The sequence below is a fragment of the Podarcis muralis genome, chromosome 2 (genome assembly GCF_964188315.1).
Source record: "Podarcis muralis chromosome 2, rPodMur119.hap1.1, whole genome shotgun sequence".
NCBI lineage: Eukaryota > Metazoa > Chordata > Lepidosauria > Squamata > Lacertidae > Podarcis > Podarcis muralis.
The window spans coordinates 93,850,542-93,868,621 of record NC_135656.1 but is presented as its reverse complement, the minus strand read 5'-3'; the positions used below and the strand labels follow the sequence as shown (position 1 = coordinate 93,868,621).

General features: G+C 39.5%; 1 protein-coding gene across 2 annotated transcripts in view; it reads right to left on the bottom strand.

The window, feature by feature from the left end:
* CNTN3 (contactin 3) overlaps positions 1–18,080 on the bottom strand; it is a 166,917-nt gene that overhangs the window by 114,105 nt on the left and 34,732 nt on the right. For both annotated transcript variants that reach the window (XM_077925028.1, XM_028719369.2), the window contains exon 2: positions 14,556–14,690. In XM_077925028.1, the coding sequence (XP_077781154.1) occupies positions 14,556–14,610 (55 nt within the window). In that variant the 5' untranslated portion in view covers positions 14,611–14,690. The remainder of the gene's footprint in view (positions 1–14,555; positions 14,691–18,080) is intronic.

Here is an 18,080-nt window from a genome sequence, read left to right as displayed (position 1 = left end):
ATAATTATCTTCAAAGTCAGGCCACCCACAAGCACCATGGGGCTTTTCTAGCAGCCAGGTTGCAATCAGGTAGACTGCTTGATTTTTAGGAACAAGTATCCCATTAGGAGACTCTGGCAGAAAGACAGGGCTTGCTGCTTCACAGCTACTCTGTCAAATCATACATTTCTATAGTTCTGGTGTGTATCTTGTTAGCTATAATGACAATGTCAATAGTACTATCAAGCCAGGCAAGCCAGGCACACGGCATGTACTGCTTGTGTCTTTTCACAAATGTCATTTCGTCTCCTTCACTTTCCCTTAGAAATGGAACACAAGCAGATATTTCTTCCCCTGTAATTTTCATCACCATAGTGGCTGCGCTGCAGTGATTCAAGGCTACACAGTGAGAAAAAACAGTAGCTGTCAGCAGCACCTTGCTCTCTATTCAAGGGTTTGGCCTATTGCTGAAATGAAAAGGCAGCTGATTAGTTTTCAGTCATCACCAATAATTTACCTGCAGATGAAGAAATAGATGGTACTGTGGAGTTGTCATGCAACAGATTTCTCTTTGTTTGGTGCGCACCATAAAGACTGATTGAACAGATTTTGCCGTGCTGACACAGTTTTCCTTCTAGAGTTAAATGCACACACAATGATGAACTTTTAAATGTGTATCTTTCCCTCACATCCAGCAGAAATTGTCATTCCTTCTGGAAGATAGCGCCATGATTCCCTTTATTGCTGCCTTCTTCCCTTTATTACTCATTGATTGTTTCTGGCTTTCACCGGAAATCTTGTCCAGAGTGGAGAGCTCTGTAGAGGTCTTGGGAATTTTGTGAGTGTTAAATGGCTCCTCATACAATGATGGGTTGCTGCAGCCCAGAGAGGCATCAAACTTCTGAATATTCTGAAGCAATTTATTTTTCTGCTGACATGCCAGCTTCTACCTTTCTCTACCATGCCAGACTATTTTTGTTTAGTCTTGTCCGACTCTTCGTGACCCCATGGACCAGAGCACGCCAGGCACTCCCATCTTCCACTGCCTCCCGCAGTTTGGTCAAACTCATGTTGGTAGCTTTGAGAACACTGTCCAACCATCTTGTCCTCTGTCGTCCCCTTCTCCTTGTGCCCTCCATCTTTCTCAACATCAGGGTCTTTTCCAGGGAGTCTTCTCTTCTCATGAGGTGGCCAAAGTATTGGAGTCTCAGCTTCAGGATCTGTCCTTCCAGTGAGCACCCAGGGCTGATTTCCATTAGAATGGATAGGTTTGATCTTCTTGCAGTCCATGGGACTCTCAAAAGTCTCCTCCAGCACCATAATTTAAAAGCATCAATTCTTTGGTGATGAGCCTTCTTTATGGTCCAGCTCTCACTTCCATACATCACTACCGGGAAAACCATGGCTTTAACTATGCGGACCTTTGTTGGCAAGGTGATGTCTCTGCTTTTTAAGATGGTGTCTAGGTTTGTTGTCACTTTTCTCCCAAGAAGCAGGCGTCGTTTAATTTCGTGACTGCTGTCACGATCTGCAGTGATCATGGAGCCCAAGAAAGTAAAATCTGTCACCGCCTCCATTTCTTCCCCTTCTATTTGCCAGTAGCTGATGGGACCAGTGGCCATGATCTTAGTTTTTTTGATGTTGAACTTAAGACCATATTTTGCGCTCTCCTCTTTCACCCTCATTAAAAGGTTCTTTAATTCCTCTTCACTTTCTGCCATCAAGGTTGTGTCATCTGCATATATGAGGTTGTTGATATTTCTTCCGGCGATCTTAATTCCAGCTTGGGATTCATCCAGTCCAGACTTTCACTTATAAGTTAAATAAGCAGGGTGACAACATACAGCCTTGTGGTACTCCTTTCCCAATTTTGAACCAATCAGTTATTCCATATCCAGTTCTAACTGTAGTTTCTTGTCCCACATAGAGATTTCTCAGGAGACAGATGAAATGATCAGGCATTCCCGTTTCTTTAAGAACTTGCCATAGCTTGCTGTGGTCGACACAGTCAAAGGCTTTTGCATAGTCAATGAAGCAGAAGTAAATGTTTTTCTGGAACTCTCTAGCTTTCTCCATAATCCTGTGCATGTTTGCAATTTGGTCTCTGGTTCCTCTGCCCCTTTGAAATCCAGCTTGCACTTCTGGGAGTTCTCGGTCCACATGGATCACTTCATGGATCCTTCATGGATCACTGCCTTGATGTGGCAAAGGGACTTGAATAACTCAGAGAAGCTATGAGCTATGCTGTGCAGGGCCACCCAAGATGGACAGGTCATAGTGGAGAGTTTTGACCAAACATGATCCACCTGGAGCAGGAACTGGCAAGCCACTCCACTATCCCTGCCAAGAAAACTCCATGGACAAAGACAACAGGCATGCCAGTACAATTCTGGCATAAGGAACCCAGTCTGCCCTGAGCTGACCCTAAAACTTCTCAGCGACTGCCGTTGGACTTCATTCAGCATCATCTTCTTCCCTTCCGCCTCAATGACTTTCCCACAGCCATTAAAAAATCTTGAACTGATGCCAAAAGAACTCAACGCGGCTCGTCCCTTACACAACCATGTAAATGTTCTATATACCACAGAAAGAAACCCAGTCTCTGTCTCTCTCTCTCTAATGCATAAGGTCTGCTATTTATAAACAAATGTGTGGAGCCATGATGGCTGCTCACATGGTGGTAAGCTCCCTATGCCTCAGTACCACCACCACAACCCCACCCAGGAACTGGCAGTAATACTCTGGCACTTGGAAGACAGTTGAGCAACACTTTGCAACACCTCTCCACCTCTACTGACTATGCCTCTAAATTCCATTTCCTGGGAATCTCAAGTGAGGAGAGTGCTGCTGTATTCTGGACCTGCTTGAGGACTTCGCATATAGACACCTTGCTGGGCACCGTGAGAACAGCATGCTGGGCTTAGATGCCCCTCTGGTGTGATCCAGCAAGGCCATTCTCAAACTCTCTTAAAAAAGAGATACACTGCACTGTCCAAAAGAAGCATTATACACAGTTATGAAATGCAAGATTCCTTAGGGATTGATTGATGAGCCCATGATAAAGCCCATGTCTTTATCATTACAAAATGATTGGCTATATTCAATGAATTTCAACTATGTTTTGCAAAACTTATAATGTCCATTTCTGCTAACTGGCACAAAGCCATTAGTTTTTAATTTGTTTTTTAAACAAAACAAAACACCGTGATTAGTATCTTAGGATTCCACAGTGGTGTACAAGAAAAATAAAGCCATGCAATAATTACTGTATTTACTTGAGTCTAATGCACCACTGAATCTAATGTGCACCTCAGTTTTCAGAACCTTGAAACCAAAAATGTATTTGCTGGCGAGTATAAATGTGCCATCGAATCTAATGCGCACCTTAATTTTCACAACGTAATTTGTCCAAAAACAGTGAGCATTAGATTCGAGTAAATACAGTAATAAAACAGGTCACACCAACCAACACCAGCAGCCAGAATTGGGTAAGCAAGGGTAAATCTTCTGTATATGCCAAATGTATAGAATAGCCAATGCTTTTCTCGGCGACACAGCCAGCTGCAAGTGTGAGCAATCTGCTCCCCTTTTCAATATGTAATTGACTTTATGGTTGATCCTTTTACACATGTTTTGTTCAAAGAAATCTAACAAACAAATCCCCAAAGGGCTGTAGCAAAATGGGGAAACAACAGATTAAAGAAGTACTACAAACCGTGTTGTTTTATAAACGCAATAAATTAACCTCCAGAACTCATTCACCCAGGACATAATTGATGTCATCACCTCAGGAAATGTGTATTTTTTTTGGGCGGGGGGATGATTAGACTCAATGAAAGAGCTAAAGAATATTCACTAGCTATTCCTCGTTGTATCTAATAAAAAATAGAGGATGAAATACATTACTAGTAATTATTGATATATATACTGTAGAACCATTACCTAGCTCAATCTCAATTACTTATTTCACTTAATATGCTCTATGTTTCCTAGGCTCATGTTGTAGTAACAGCTATCTGAGGCTCAAACTACACAATTGTTTAAAAATGCAAGTTGGTCCTGATCACATTTTTCCCCAAGTCTTTTTTTTCTGGAGCGGGGGCGGGGGGGGGGATTAAGAGATCTTCCTGCAGAGAGTGCTGAGAAGAAAAGAGCTTCCGGTAATCTTCACCCACCAGCTACAATCTACAAGATCTACCTCCACCCTACAATTTGGCTTTAAATAAGTGTTCTTTGAAGGGGGGGGGGAACCCTAATTGCAATAACAGAGAGGTGGTGTGGGAGGTCATAACTGTAAAGAGTTAACTTCCCTACCCCTCCCATTTATTACAATAAAATTGCCCCTTCTCCTCTACAATTAGGTTTTAAAGAGGCCTTTTATAAGCTCCAGTAGAAGGCTTTTTTCAAGCCTAATTGTTCTAGTTCTTTTTTTTTGGAGGGGGGGGTATCTTCCTAGAGCCTGCAGGTAGGGAAGGAAGGAAGGCAAACGCTTCTGTCTGCAGCTGCACTCTACATTGATATCACTGCGCCCCTCCCTACTAAATTTGCTAAACTTTTTTCCCACACCTAACTGCTGGCAAGGAGCAGGGAAAATGAGCACACATGTGTTTATGTGTGGCTGCAGTGTGCACGCACACGTTTCTCTCTTTTCCATGGAATTTATGATCACACCACCCCATACACAGGTGGTCAAAAAACCCCCAGGAAAAATATGACCACAAAGAGTGTAAGACATGTTAACTATTAGAACCACACATTTTATACTAACCCAAACAACTGTTGTAAAGCAGTGGGTGGTGACCATGAACCCTATTAATTCTATATAGTTTTACCTTTCGTTAGAGCCGAAGCTTAACATTAGCAGTGACACACAATCAGTTGAACCAGTGAAAGTCAGTGAAACATTTAATTTACTGGTGCTGTAGAACCCATTATCCACTTCTGCGTGTTGCAGCTTTGCAGACTGAAGTGGTGGTGCTTTCTCACCTTTACCACGAAGTCAGTATTCAAGGTTGCATTTAAAACAAAATAAGCAAGCGTCAAAAACTCATCCAAATTCTCAAGTCAAGGGATCTCCTTTATCCTTCCTATTAAGATCTAAATGACAAACCGAAAGCAATTCAAGACAGAAAATAAACCATCAGCAAAGCTAATTTCAAATAAGTCCATCTGTTAGAACATAAAGGAGGTCAAGGTTTATAAGCGAAGACCAGCAACATCTCCATTTCCCCAGAATTGAGCTGATCACATCACAAAAGGTCAGACAGAACTTGGAAAAGCATTGCTTATTATTTCAGTTTATTGGCTGTGGGATGCTTATGTATCCATTTTAAAGCACACCATCTCATCACACAACAACCCACCACTCTGAGAAAACTGTTGTTGTTGTTTTTTAAAAATAATATATTCCATAATCCGTTCCAGAAGTCCGTTCAACTTCCAAAACGTTTGGAAAAAAAGGCGTGGCTTCTGACTGGTTGCAGGAAGCTCCTGCAGCCAATTAGAAGCCACGGAATCCGCATCGGACATTCAGGTTCCAAAGAACGTTTGCAAACCAGAACACTCACTTCTGGGTTTGCGACGTTCGGGAGCCAAAACGTTCAAGTCGCAAGGCGCTCGACTTCTGAGGTATGACTGTATTAAGAATCTTTGCCAGTCAGCGGTAATATTTTTCTTTTGCTCCCCTTCTGCTGAGACTCAGCTGTGGATGGTAGTGCAACTACTTCAAAATCTAGGCACACTGGATGCACTTCTTCACTGTGAGATAAACAACTGCGGCTGTTTCTACCCACTCCCTCTTGTGTCCTTTCACCCAACCTTGAAGTAAGGTGAGGAGGAAATGCTGCTGAAATGAGGAGCAATATTTGCATATATCATTTGATTTCAATGGGCTTTGAGGATTTCTCATGAAGTCAATGGATCGTTGATTAATTTTGATTAGATTGTGATTAATTTTGATTAGATTGGTCCTTCACAAATTAAGCAATTTGGGCTAGCTGGCACATGTGTGCAGAGCAACAGACCAAGCGGGGACTATTTCTTTCTGAGTTGGGCTAACCTAGAGGCAGAGCAGTTTTGCTAACTGTTAAGGAATACATGCCAGTGATTCATGATCAATTGTTTGTTTTAATTAATTTTTATTTAATCTTGTAAAAGACAAGGCTACAAATCATAAACAACAAACACGTGAGAGAAATCCCCAGAAAGTAATAAAAGTAAATAAACTACATAAGATATAAAACAAAGATTGCTGTTCATCCTGATTATTCTGTCTGTCCACAGTGTGTGGCACAGAGCCCCCCAAGTTACTGGTCAGTGATATTTGACATCAAGGCTTTTTGTACTTAAAGAGTTCCATAAACTTCCATATGTTGTTGGTGTATTTGGGGCGTCTGTTCCCTCATTTATATATTTAATAGACTCAAATATCTTTTATATTTAATAATAATGATGATGATGAAGAATCTCCCTTTGTGCAAACACATGCTTTGCATTAGCTCTTCTGACATGGCTAAAATCCAGACTTCGTCATGCCAGATTTCCACCGTGACTTTATCCATGTACTGCATTTCCAAAAGTGTCTGGTGGTCAGTCTAGCTGCTATTAGAAAGTGGCCAATTTTGTACATTCCAAATTTTGACTATCCTAGATTATCTACTGCAATCAGATCTGGATTAGATAACAAGATAGTTTATTTCAACAATTTTGCATAGCAAACATGTAATCCAAATACTCTATAACGTCTACTGGCCTAACATCACGTAAGGACACAGAAAATAGCAGTGGAACTGTTCTTCAGTTCTTCAGTACAGGTGGTGACCATTTTGCACAGGGGTTCCATTTCCACTGCCCCCCGCCATTGGTGGAGCACGCATAAGCCCCGCCTCACTACATCCTCTGATTCTGCCTTCCTCCAGGTTCAAAAAGACCCGAGCATTGGCAATTGTGGCTCAGTTAGATGCGCCTAAAATGGTCGTCACCTGTATGGGTAAAACTGAAGCTGAAAATGTTAATTATTTAATCCTTCATGCTACTTTTGGAGCACAATCTGACAGAACAATCGTTTGCGTGTTTACTTAAAATAAAGTCCAATGGGGCTTTGTCCCTGATAAATGTGTAACAGGATTGCAGTCTTTATTTGTTTTAGGAGTTTTGATTTTATCTGCCTCATTTCCACCACCACTACTCACAAAGTTTTCTACAAGCCATATTTTATTATTGAAACAGACAATGAATTAATAACCTAAAATGTTTTTATCAATGCATAATTTGTAAAAAGTATTAATTAAAATTACCATCTGCAAGAGACAATATTATTCAAATTAAATCTCTTGTACCTCAAATGCTTGTGGCTCATTTTCTTGGCATTATATTAGTCACTGTAAATTATGCATTTCATACCAAGGCTAATCTGATTAATAGGCTTGTATTACCAGCTATGACTAGTACGGTGTTATATGAATAGTGGAAGGGACTTCACTGCTCTCAATAGATAATAAAACCTTATTTATGAAGACCTCATAAAACATTTTCATTATAGACTCCAGTAGCAATTTATATAGTCTAATTTGTGATGCATCTCTGAAGGGGAAGCTTGATTCCCAGAAGGGCAGGGAAATGAACTTGAGTCCTGACGGGACCAGAACATTGGAAATATATTCTACTTTTACTGTGCAAGTTACTTAAACATTTAACTGTTTAATGTAACTTTGAAGCAGGTAAGTTAAGAAAAATGAACATTTTAGCTCAAAGTACATTTGTGAATTTCAAGCTAGTGATCAAATCCTACTGCTGAAGATCCCCCAGCTGCTCTCTTCCTCACAAGTTAATACATTTTGCTCTTAAACTCCCAAACATGTATGTCTTGCTGTTAATGGTGAATTACGTAAGATCTGCTATTACATTATGTAATTGCCACTAAGCCACTCTTACACATTTTGATTCATTATACCATCTTCTCTAAAGTTGAGTTGGCATATTAGAAGAACAACAGTTCTGAAAAGCTATTTCTATCCCAGTGAATTCTGAATCCCGAATAATACATCTAGAATAAATTGCCTTTGCAGCTTATTCTTAATCCTGAGAATTGTAATTATCCCATGACAACAAAAACAAGAGCTCAAATAAGCTTCTTTAAAATATGACCTCAAAAAGACACAATTTATTGCATATTTTATTTGGAGGCATAAAGCCCTACAATAGATGGACAAAAAAAGTCCTCAAGAGTCCTTCCCTAGATCATCCCAGCCAAACAACTCAGCAGAATAGGATGGACAGAGACCACCTTAGCTGTGACCCTGCCTTGTAGGCTTTTTCTCACTTGGCCTGGGTGGCTGAGGCCCTGACTGACTCCAGCTACAAAAGTGGAGGATGCTAAACAGACATTTGGGCTGTTTAGGGGTGTTATTGTTCTTTAGATTAATATTTTGTATCTTTATTTTAGATCTCCTTATGAGTTATGTGGTAACTGTTTGCATACTTTTAAAATTTTATTCATTGTTTCTTACTAATTTCGTTTTGTTTGCAATTTAGCAAATTTTTACATGTTGTAAGCCGTCTTGAGCATGTCTTTAACTAAGGAAAGGCAGTCTGCAAATAAAATTATGTATGTGTTTGGAGAGCCAAGAGCAGAACTCGTCGGTTTCACCCCAGTACTAAAAACACTGGAAAACAGTTTTTACCCCCCCCCCCAAACAAGCAAACTCTGAATTCATAAAGTTCTCCTTGGATAATAGCGAGCCCAATCCTGGTCCTGCCATTCTGAAGCAAGTTGATGTGAGACTGCTCTGGAACGAAATGGTCCACATGAGGGCTGTAGAGGAATTAGGGGGCTCTGTTTTTGTGTGTTTGAATTCACCTGATCTATCTCTTCCAGTGTGTAGACTGGACAAGTTATCATCATACTTTTTATCCTTAACCAATTTTCTACAAGCCGACTGCCTTTACATTTACTCATTCTTGGAGCAGCTGGGAAGCACAGCTCTTGCCACGTTGTGTGTGTGTGTGTGTGTGTGTGTGTGTGTGTGTGTCCCTGTTCCCCCATTATGGTAGTGTGCACTGACTCCCAAGAACCAGATCAGGTGGCTGTATTCACACCTTAATTCAATCTGAGACTGAAGCATAGTTTTCTGTCTTTCCTACTTTTAAATATAGAAATAAAAGATAGAAATGATTTAAGGTAAATACCAAATAATAAATCACACCAAAGGATTCATACAGCAATGTTACAACGGCTAAGTACAATTGGAAAACCAGACTTGAGGAAAACTAGTCTAGTATTTGGTCCATGTCTATAAGGACATTGGCAAAGAAAAAAACATTTTATATGTATTATATATACATTATAACACTGTGACACCAGATAGTGCAGTGGAGTTCTGTTTTTGCCAACCCGATTTCTCATACAAAGTTTACAACGTGTTTAACTGAAACACTTCTTTGATCCAGCCTAGGTTCAGTATTAGAAAGAATCGTCTTCTGTAAGCAAATGCAGCTCACTAAAAGAGGCCTTGACATTAGGCACTTTCGCAATGTTTATTTAGAAAGCAGCAAACTTAAAGCAGTACCTTAAATGAATGAGGTTGTTTAAAAATATATAGTGAAAAGTGTTAGGATATTTCCGTTCCACCTTAAAAGGGAGCAGGCTTTGTGAGTCACAGAGTCTGCGCATTTCCTGTTCACAGGAAGTTCATGTTTTCTGTTGCTTTCGTTTCCCTCTCTCGGTGCCTCAACACTGAAGAAGGCAGTCATGTTTTTCTCTGTTCTGACTAACGCAGAATAAACTTGTAAATAATGCTCTCCTGCGTGCATCTTTCACTGTGCATTATCTGCTGATAAGAGCGTGCATCAGCCCTGGAATGTGGCAAGCTATTTCTGGAGCTCGTGTCGCTAATTGCTGATACTGCGTGTCTACGGGAGATCGATGGACGTCCGGAGGCGACGTGGGGCCATGATGGGACTTTGTCTCCCTGGCAGTATCCCAACAACAATCCAGTCCTATTGGAAACTGGAGCAGCACATCCTCTTAATTGCAGGTTTCTCATGGAACAGTGTGGGGCAATTATAACAAAAGGTATACTTTAATATCCATTAATATCCTGGAAAGGTCCACAGAAAGGATGAAAGCAGGGTTCAACTGTCCCGCAACATAAAATCAGGGTTCTGAATCATTCCTTACATTGATAAAATGTGCACATGTACATCAGTTTGCGTATTAGAAACTGCCTCCACTATGAGCCACAGTTGTTCTTCAAACACTCCCAGGTATCTTGAGGATTTGGCAGGGAAGCTGGGTAAGACAGATGATGTGTCACTATCACCAGTGTATTATTTCTCTCCAATTTCCCTCTTACGTCAAATCCACAAAATGGGCAGGGAAGGGAAAAGCAAACATTGAGAGCTGCAGACAACTTCTTACACTCCCCAGGAGAACAATCAAGATTTTAAAACCAAGAGAAAACATCTATCCACTGCCTGGTGTATGAAGGCATTAGCAATCCAGAGCTGCATATACAAAATACTGCCCTTACCTTCTGTCTTAACTGATTTTTAAAACTATTAATCCCTTGGTTATCTACTCATGATCTATTATGTGCTTTACTGAGAAGTATTCTTTGAAAGGTGCAAAAAATATGTCCATTTATTCTTCTTTGACAAACATACAAGTGGTATCAATAGGATGGTCAAAGGGCAATTAATTCATATTACTTTATACGTTCATACCCAGAATAATTGCCTTGGACAAAACAGAACTTTGCTCTCAGTTACAGAAATCCATTCATTGTACTATAAATAACTTGAGCATTGTTGCTAAACCAAAATGTGATTTATTACTGGAGAGACATGAAAATATACTGCTTGTATTTACATAAGGAACAGTGCCTAATGAAAAACAAGAATAGTAAAATGTGGCCTAAACATATGAATGCGTGCTTCAATCACAACCTTTCTTTAAAAATCTACTTAGACTGCATGGTGTGTAGGAAATTTGACTATTCCTCCTTACAATGAATTATAGCGCTTACTTTCAATAGAAAAATCTTATAATTCTGTTTTAATTCATGTCAATATTATACCTTTATACAAGAATGCCAACTAGATCGTGAAGCAAACTTCGTATCACATGCACATACATATACATACACACACAATTTGAAGGAAGAATGAATTTGAGGAAATATACAAGTAGATTGTGAGATTAACTATACAATTAGATTAAAGATCGCTGGTGTTCAGATGGTACAATCCTGCAGGAGTCCTATTTGGAATGGGTGGTCAAATCAAACTCCTGCACCTAGCAGGATTGAACCCTCTTGCTTTGGGGTGGGGAGAGACACAGCATTTGCTACCCCCACCATCTGAAAGGCTGTTCCTACAACGCAGGTGCCTGACAGCAAGCAAGACAGTTAAACCACGTATTAAGTTTTCAGAGGCGGAATTCAAGTTTTCAGAATTTCTTTCTAATGCCTTGCTCCACACCTTAAACCAAGTAGGTACAGTCTTCAACACAGATTATTCTTAACAGTCAAGCCATTATGTGTGCAATCTTAGTGCTCTTTCACTCAGCTGCAGTTTCTCATTTTATAATTTCTAAAATTTTGGCCCAGATCCCATTAACGATTTTCTGTTTGCAGCAGCCTTTTAATGTTTTAGAATAGAACAAGCATCTTTTTTTCTCCTTGAAACTATTCTCATTCGAGATGGGGAAAACATTAGCCAGAAAATATGTGAAATACATGTTCAGAAGCAGAACCAATAGCTTAAACCGAACTGTCATTTAAAAAAAAAAACCCTGCAAAAAAAGCTTACATTCAAACATGATGAAACAGACACCGTGAAATGCACCGTACAGTCAAACTTCCAGTACAGCTAGAATGCCTTTCTGATATAAAAGCTCAGAGCTGTATCAGGATCTCTCTCGCAGCTTTCCAAGCAGTTCCCTCCTTCCTACATCTCAAGGGGCTTCCCCACTTATTGAAAATTGAGAAACGTTGTCTTTTCTTTTACCCTTTGCACTTTCAAGATGTTTATAATCTCACTCATAGCTTTCAAAATCCTTTAGGGGCAAGAACTGTTATGAGAACAATTAGAACAAACAGACAGAGCAAATTGGTGGCTAAACAATGTGTGTGGAAGTGTATGAGTAAGGTCTCATTTTGCCCTTGTCGCTACAGAGAAGCACTTAGGTTTGCTGAAGCTCCCAGGCGTAACTACTTGCAACAACTATAGCCCTCCCCTTCATTTTGCTCATTCAGTGAAGGAAGCCACAGACAAAATCAGGAATTCCAACACCTCTCAAAGGCAAGTTAACAATACCGTAAAGTTAGGCACAGCAGGGAACCTGAATGGCATCAGTAAAGGTGCAAGTGTTGCGAGCAACTCTCTATCAAACTGGGGGTGAAAGGTGAGTGAAAAGTCTCTTCACACAATGTTGGAGAACCACCCATAGGGATGAAATATGCCATCCCAAATCAGACCATTGGTTCACCTAGCTCAGTACTGTTCACACCAACTGGAAGTGACTCTCCAGGGTTTCAGGCAGCTGCCTTTCCCAGTTCTACCTGGAGAAGTCAAGGACCAAACCTGGAACCCTTCACAAGCTAAGCATGTGCTCTACTGTCCTCCTCGTATTTAGATATCGCCAACTTCATGTTGACAAAGTGTTTGCTATTGAAAACCTCAAGTCCCATGACTTGATGGATGTGGACACTGAGGAACTGCAGCATGAGTTCAAACAGAGCTCAGAGCCCCCAGTGACACAATGGCTTGGTGCATCTTGGTGCATCTTGCTGTTAACCAGAAGGGTGGTGGTTTGAGCCAAACCAGGGGTTGTTGTGGACACTGCAGGGGGTTGGACTAGATGGCTCTTGGGGTCTCTTCCAACTCTACAATTCTATGGTTATATGAACTGTTGGAATTGAGCAGCTTTTTATAAGCACGGTACATCATCTCCATCTATTTTTAGTGATCGCAGGATTGTTGTCCTCATATGAATGAAGTGTATATATGTGGCCTTTCATAACTTGAGTCCAGCTTGTGACGTCTGAGAAGGTGTCTTTCATCTCCCTTCACTGTACGATGCACAGTAGTTTAGTGCACAAGGCAGTGTTGGCAACAGCTCTGTATGGTTTCGTTTTTATACCTTTGTTATTTGTTGAAGACCTCATGCAATGTTAAACAAATCATCTGGAGACAGCTTTCTAAGACCTTCTTAATGAAATTCAGTGGTTCCTTACTAGCAACAGAGAAGGAGTCTGTTTTAATTGTATTTATTATTTTATTATTAATTAATTAATTAATTAATTAATTAATTAAAAATTAATTAATTAAATAATAATAATAATAATAATAATAATAATAATAATAATAATAATTAAATAAATTGTATTTATACATGGTATTTGGTGGTTTCAACCTGATCAACCTTTGCTTACTTCAGTCCACTTCTTCCATTAAGCACTGGCTTATATCTTAGCCTTTTTCTTAGTTAATTTCTCTCTCCCCCCCAAACAAAAAAGCAAACAATATGCAAAATTATATGCAAAGATACGGTTAATACATGTGATAAAGTCAAGCTCCACGTGGCACTGTATTCTGCTGAATAGGTTTATACTATAGATAACACAACTTTTTTACACAGTGATATGCATTGCTGTATGTACTGGTTTATGTGCTGATTAAATTAGGAAACTTGAGAATGTATATGTATGTAATATGATAGGGGGTTAGCAGGGGAGGTGCACCGTCTTCCCTTTGGGTGGGTCTCCCTCGTGGATCTTGGCAATCTGATGTCTGCACAAAAGCTCAGCCACAGCACCCCAGGTTGCCTATGGGGCTCATCCGATTGGCCTGGGCTAGTGGACCTGGCAACTGGGCAGGACTGGAACATCAGCCAACTGGAGTGCTGCTCAATGACAGGATCCCTGCTCTATGCCGCACTATTCTTACTGCTCCAAAACCAAAATAAAGTTGTTCCTTGAGTGGATTATTGCTTCTAGACCCTGCACCCTGAGTGCACTAAATTCCACCCTTATTCCTTATGCTTTTTAGAAAAATCATACCATCAGTGAACGATACTCCGGTTTTGCTCATGGTTAAGAATTCTCAAAATGGATAGATCGAACCACCACTGAGCTGTCCAGAAATCATTTTGTAATGGTGAAAGCCTTTGCCAAACTTTCAAACAATTTTGTTGCTGCTGTACCACTTGGGTATTTATGCTGATTTGTCTGCTTATTTGCATTGGGTGTCATATTTTAAATATATATTCTTATTTATTCAGTATGTCGGTGTTCATTTTAATGCACGCATCTAGGTTTATCACCACCACATATTTTTCTTTGTGACTTTTAGGGAATGCCCCTCCTTCTTTTGAATGTCTGTGTTTGCAAGCTGCATGTAATAAGCAACACAGGAAAATGAAGTTGTTTTTATACTCCATTAATGTTCCAAATTTATAATGCACTTATTTTTAATGGACTGAATAGTTTAGCTTTACTGTTGCAACATTTTATTTTGAAAGGAATGATTCAGTTGCAGCTCTAATTTAGAAATTATAGATAAACATATATCCTCACCTCCAAGGCAGCCAACAAAGGAAAGCAGGAACATCTGTTTCCATAGTAACAACATCTTCAGCTGCCAAAAGTTAGAAGTTCTTGTCCAGCCTCAAATGAACAGTACACTTAAGTCTTCCACACAGAACCTTTAATCTGTTAAAACAACATGAATACACAAATAATTTAATTATAGGATTCACCACATGAAAAGCATGTTATCTGTCACATGAACTTTTTAATGGAAGGAAGATTGATGCTCCCTCATGGCCGTAAAAAATTATTCACTCTTCAATTCAGGCTCGGTAAAAAAACTATACTTAGAATTAGAGAATTACACACTGTGCCAGCTAGCAATCAAGTAATCTTCTTTCTTTGGGAGAGCTGTTCTTGCTGTGGTTTCAATTAGCAGAGTTGGTGTGTTCCAAAATCTACTTTATCTTGCCAGTGTCAAAGGACCACCTGAGAGGAGTCTCATCTTGAATGTGGGAAATGGTAGACATAGAGGTTATTCCAGGCAGTTCCAACTGGACCCAGAAGGTGTTCAAACAAGACCCAAAGGTGCATGCAGAAGGTATCAGGTTCAATCCCTGGAATCTCCAGGTTGGTCTGGGAAGGCCCCCTGCCTGAAAGACTGGAAAGCCGCTACCAGTCAATATAGGCAATAACTGAGCTAGATGGATTAATGTCTCTAACTTAGAATAAGGTTATTTCCTATGATCCTAACATAATATTATATTAATTACTATATCTGCACTGGAATTCCCGTGACCTGGATAGCATCTCTGACTACAAAAGGAAAATAATCTAGATGTGTATGCAAATTCATTCTCAAATTTAGAAAAATAAATAAATGAATAATTGCCGTAAAGCAATACTCTCAAGCACAGCAATGGTTCAGTCAAACAAATACCAGAATTTTAAAGTGCACACAGTAATCCCATCAACAGACCTACTCAAGCTTTCTTAAACCTTAGACCGAACTCCACAGAGAAATCACATGCTTTACAACTACAGCTCCTTCACAGATAATAGCCACAGCTCTTTCACCCATAGGCACATGGTAGATTTCCTCAATGTTCATATGTATTTGTGGGTTTTCATCTGCTTGATTTGCTTCTTCTTTCCTCTCCTCAGACATTTTGAAATGTACCTCACCTTCGCTCGCTCCATCCAGCCCCTAACAGATGAAAGCATCTTTCCTATTTCTCCACCAGCAGGAACCATCAATGGTATTACTAAATTCTGCCTGGTGACACAATCATGGATATACAGTGGTGCCTCGCAAGATGAAATTAATCCGTTCCGCGAGTCTCTTCGTCTTGCGAAGCACGGCTATTAGCGGCTTAGCGGCTATTAGCGGCTTAGCGGCTATTAACGGCTTAGCGGCTTTAAGAAAAAGGAAACAAACTCGCAAGACGTTTCGTCTTGCGAAGCAAGCCCATAGGGAAATTCGTCTTGCGGAACGACTCAAAAAACGGAAAACCCTTTCGTCTAGCGAGTTTTTCGTCTTGCGAGGCATTCGTCTTGCGGGGCACCACTGTACAATAAAGAGCATATGAAAGACAGCCAGGAAACAAGTCTTCCTCCTGGTACTTATGCAGCTCAGCATTATAAGAATTACAGTATCTTCATTTGGAGATCAAAACAGGCTTTCTTTAAAAAACAACCCAAAAACTAATGTTGCCATGTTAGCCCAACAAATCTCCATGAACCTTAATGCCTGGCTACAGTACAGGGGTGGAAATATGCCATTTCCTTTATATTTCATACCTGAGGCTAGTTTAAATGATTAGGTTTATTCAAATAAACAACTATGTTAAAAACCAGTTGTGTTAGCCAAATTGCAGTGTTCTGTAAGAACTGGCTAATGTGCCTAATATATTTGACACTTCCATGACTTTTGTTGCATTACAAAAAATACCAATATGAGATTTTTTAAATTGTATGTATGTATGTATTGGATGTCTGTGGGCTGAAGAGAAATAAATTTGTGGACTGTTAAGTCCCAACAGTTCTCACTGCCTTTCACATCTTTTAATCCACTACAAACTGATGCTTTCGTGCACTGGAAATCTCAACAGTCATATAAACTTCTCAGTGAAAGTCATTAAACAAAGGGGAAAGCCACATCCAGGGAAAATGCAGAGAGCATTGTTAGTTTTAATTGTACTCAAATGTCGGGGTTTAAAAGGGGTCCATGTGGAAATTTGCTAAGGCTTTAAGGCAGCACTCCCCTGTTGCAGAATTCTTGCATCTTATCTTAGAAAAAGAGCCACAATGTGAATTTGAGTTGGAGTATTAATAATCTTGCCATTTAAACTCAGTCAGGTACAGTACTTTTGTGGGGTTTTTTTTTTTTTAAAAAAAGGCAAAGCTTGTATTGCTGTTCCATTTGTATAACTGAGTCTGCTCTATAATACCTTAGAGGGAAACAAAAATTTCATCATTATTCAATTACTCGTTGAAGAAACAGGAGTATTATCACCATGACACAGAGGTCACAAGTGCACGAAGAGATTATATTACAAAAGTAATGAAAAATTATGTTTCCAATTATATTCTGGCATGATTATTCAGCTCGTGAAAATATAGGTGTTTGCCTCAGACTATTCAATGATACTGTTTGAGGTCTCTGAACTTTTCAAAGTGAAATATATTTCATATATTCTATAAAGCAGATTACCAGCTTTTAAAATGCAGAAAATAAATGTCTTGGGATTCTCCCCAAGCATTTATCTCAGCATCAAATTGTACAGCAATTACACAATATATACTAGGACATTTCCTAAAATTTACATGGGTTGCAATCTTTAACCAATATCTGAACTCTTTCAGATGCTTTGAAATGCACTGTCATCCACAGTCTCACCCAAAAAACTGAAATTATTTTATATATTTATTTCTAAAATTAATGTCCTGAATGCTAGCTGATAGTAGCTTACAAAAGTCATTAATACATACATACATACATACATACATACATACATACGGTAAAATAACCAAATTATTGACACACAATCAGGATTACACATTAGGTTGGACATAGACATTAAAACTGATCTTTAGAATTGTACCCAAACTCTAAAACTACAAAAGTATGGATTTTTCTTTCTGCGTCTCACTTCATTCTGAGGCAACTCACTTCGTCGGCCAACACTCTAAAACTACAGCTGATGGCAAATATGCATAGATGGTCGATAAGTTTTCATTCATTCATTTATTTAATAAAATTTATACACCCCTTGATTGCAAACCCCCCCTCAAAGCAGTTTACAAAAGATAAAACAGCAAAATCAATAAAAAATTACAGGAAAACATGCAAAAGTTATGCTACTAAAACAGAATCTCAACTTTCTAAACATCTGGGTAGGCTTGTCTAAACAGGAATGTTTTTAGCAGGTGACGTATAGGAGTACAGTGAAGGCATCTGCTTGATCTCAACAGGCAGAAGAGTTCTAAAGTGCAGGTGCTGCCACACTAAATGACTGAGTTCTTACAAAAGTGGAACGGGTATAATGTGGCACCTGTAGAACTGCCAATTCT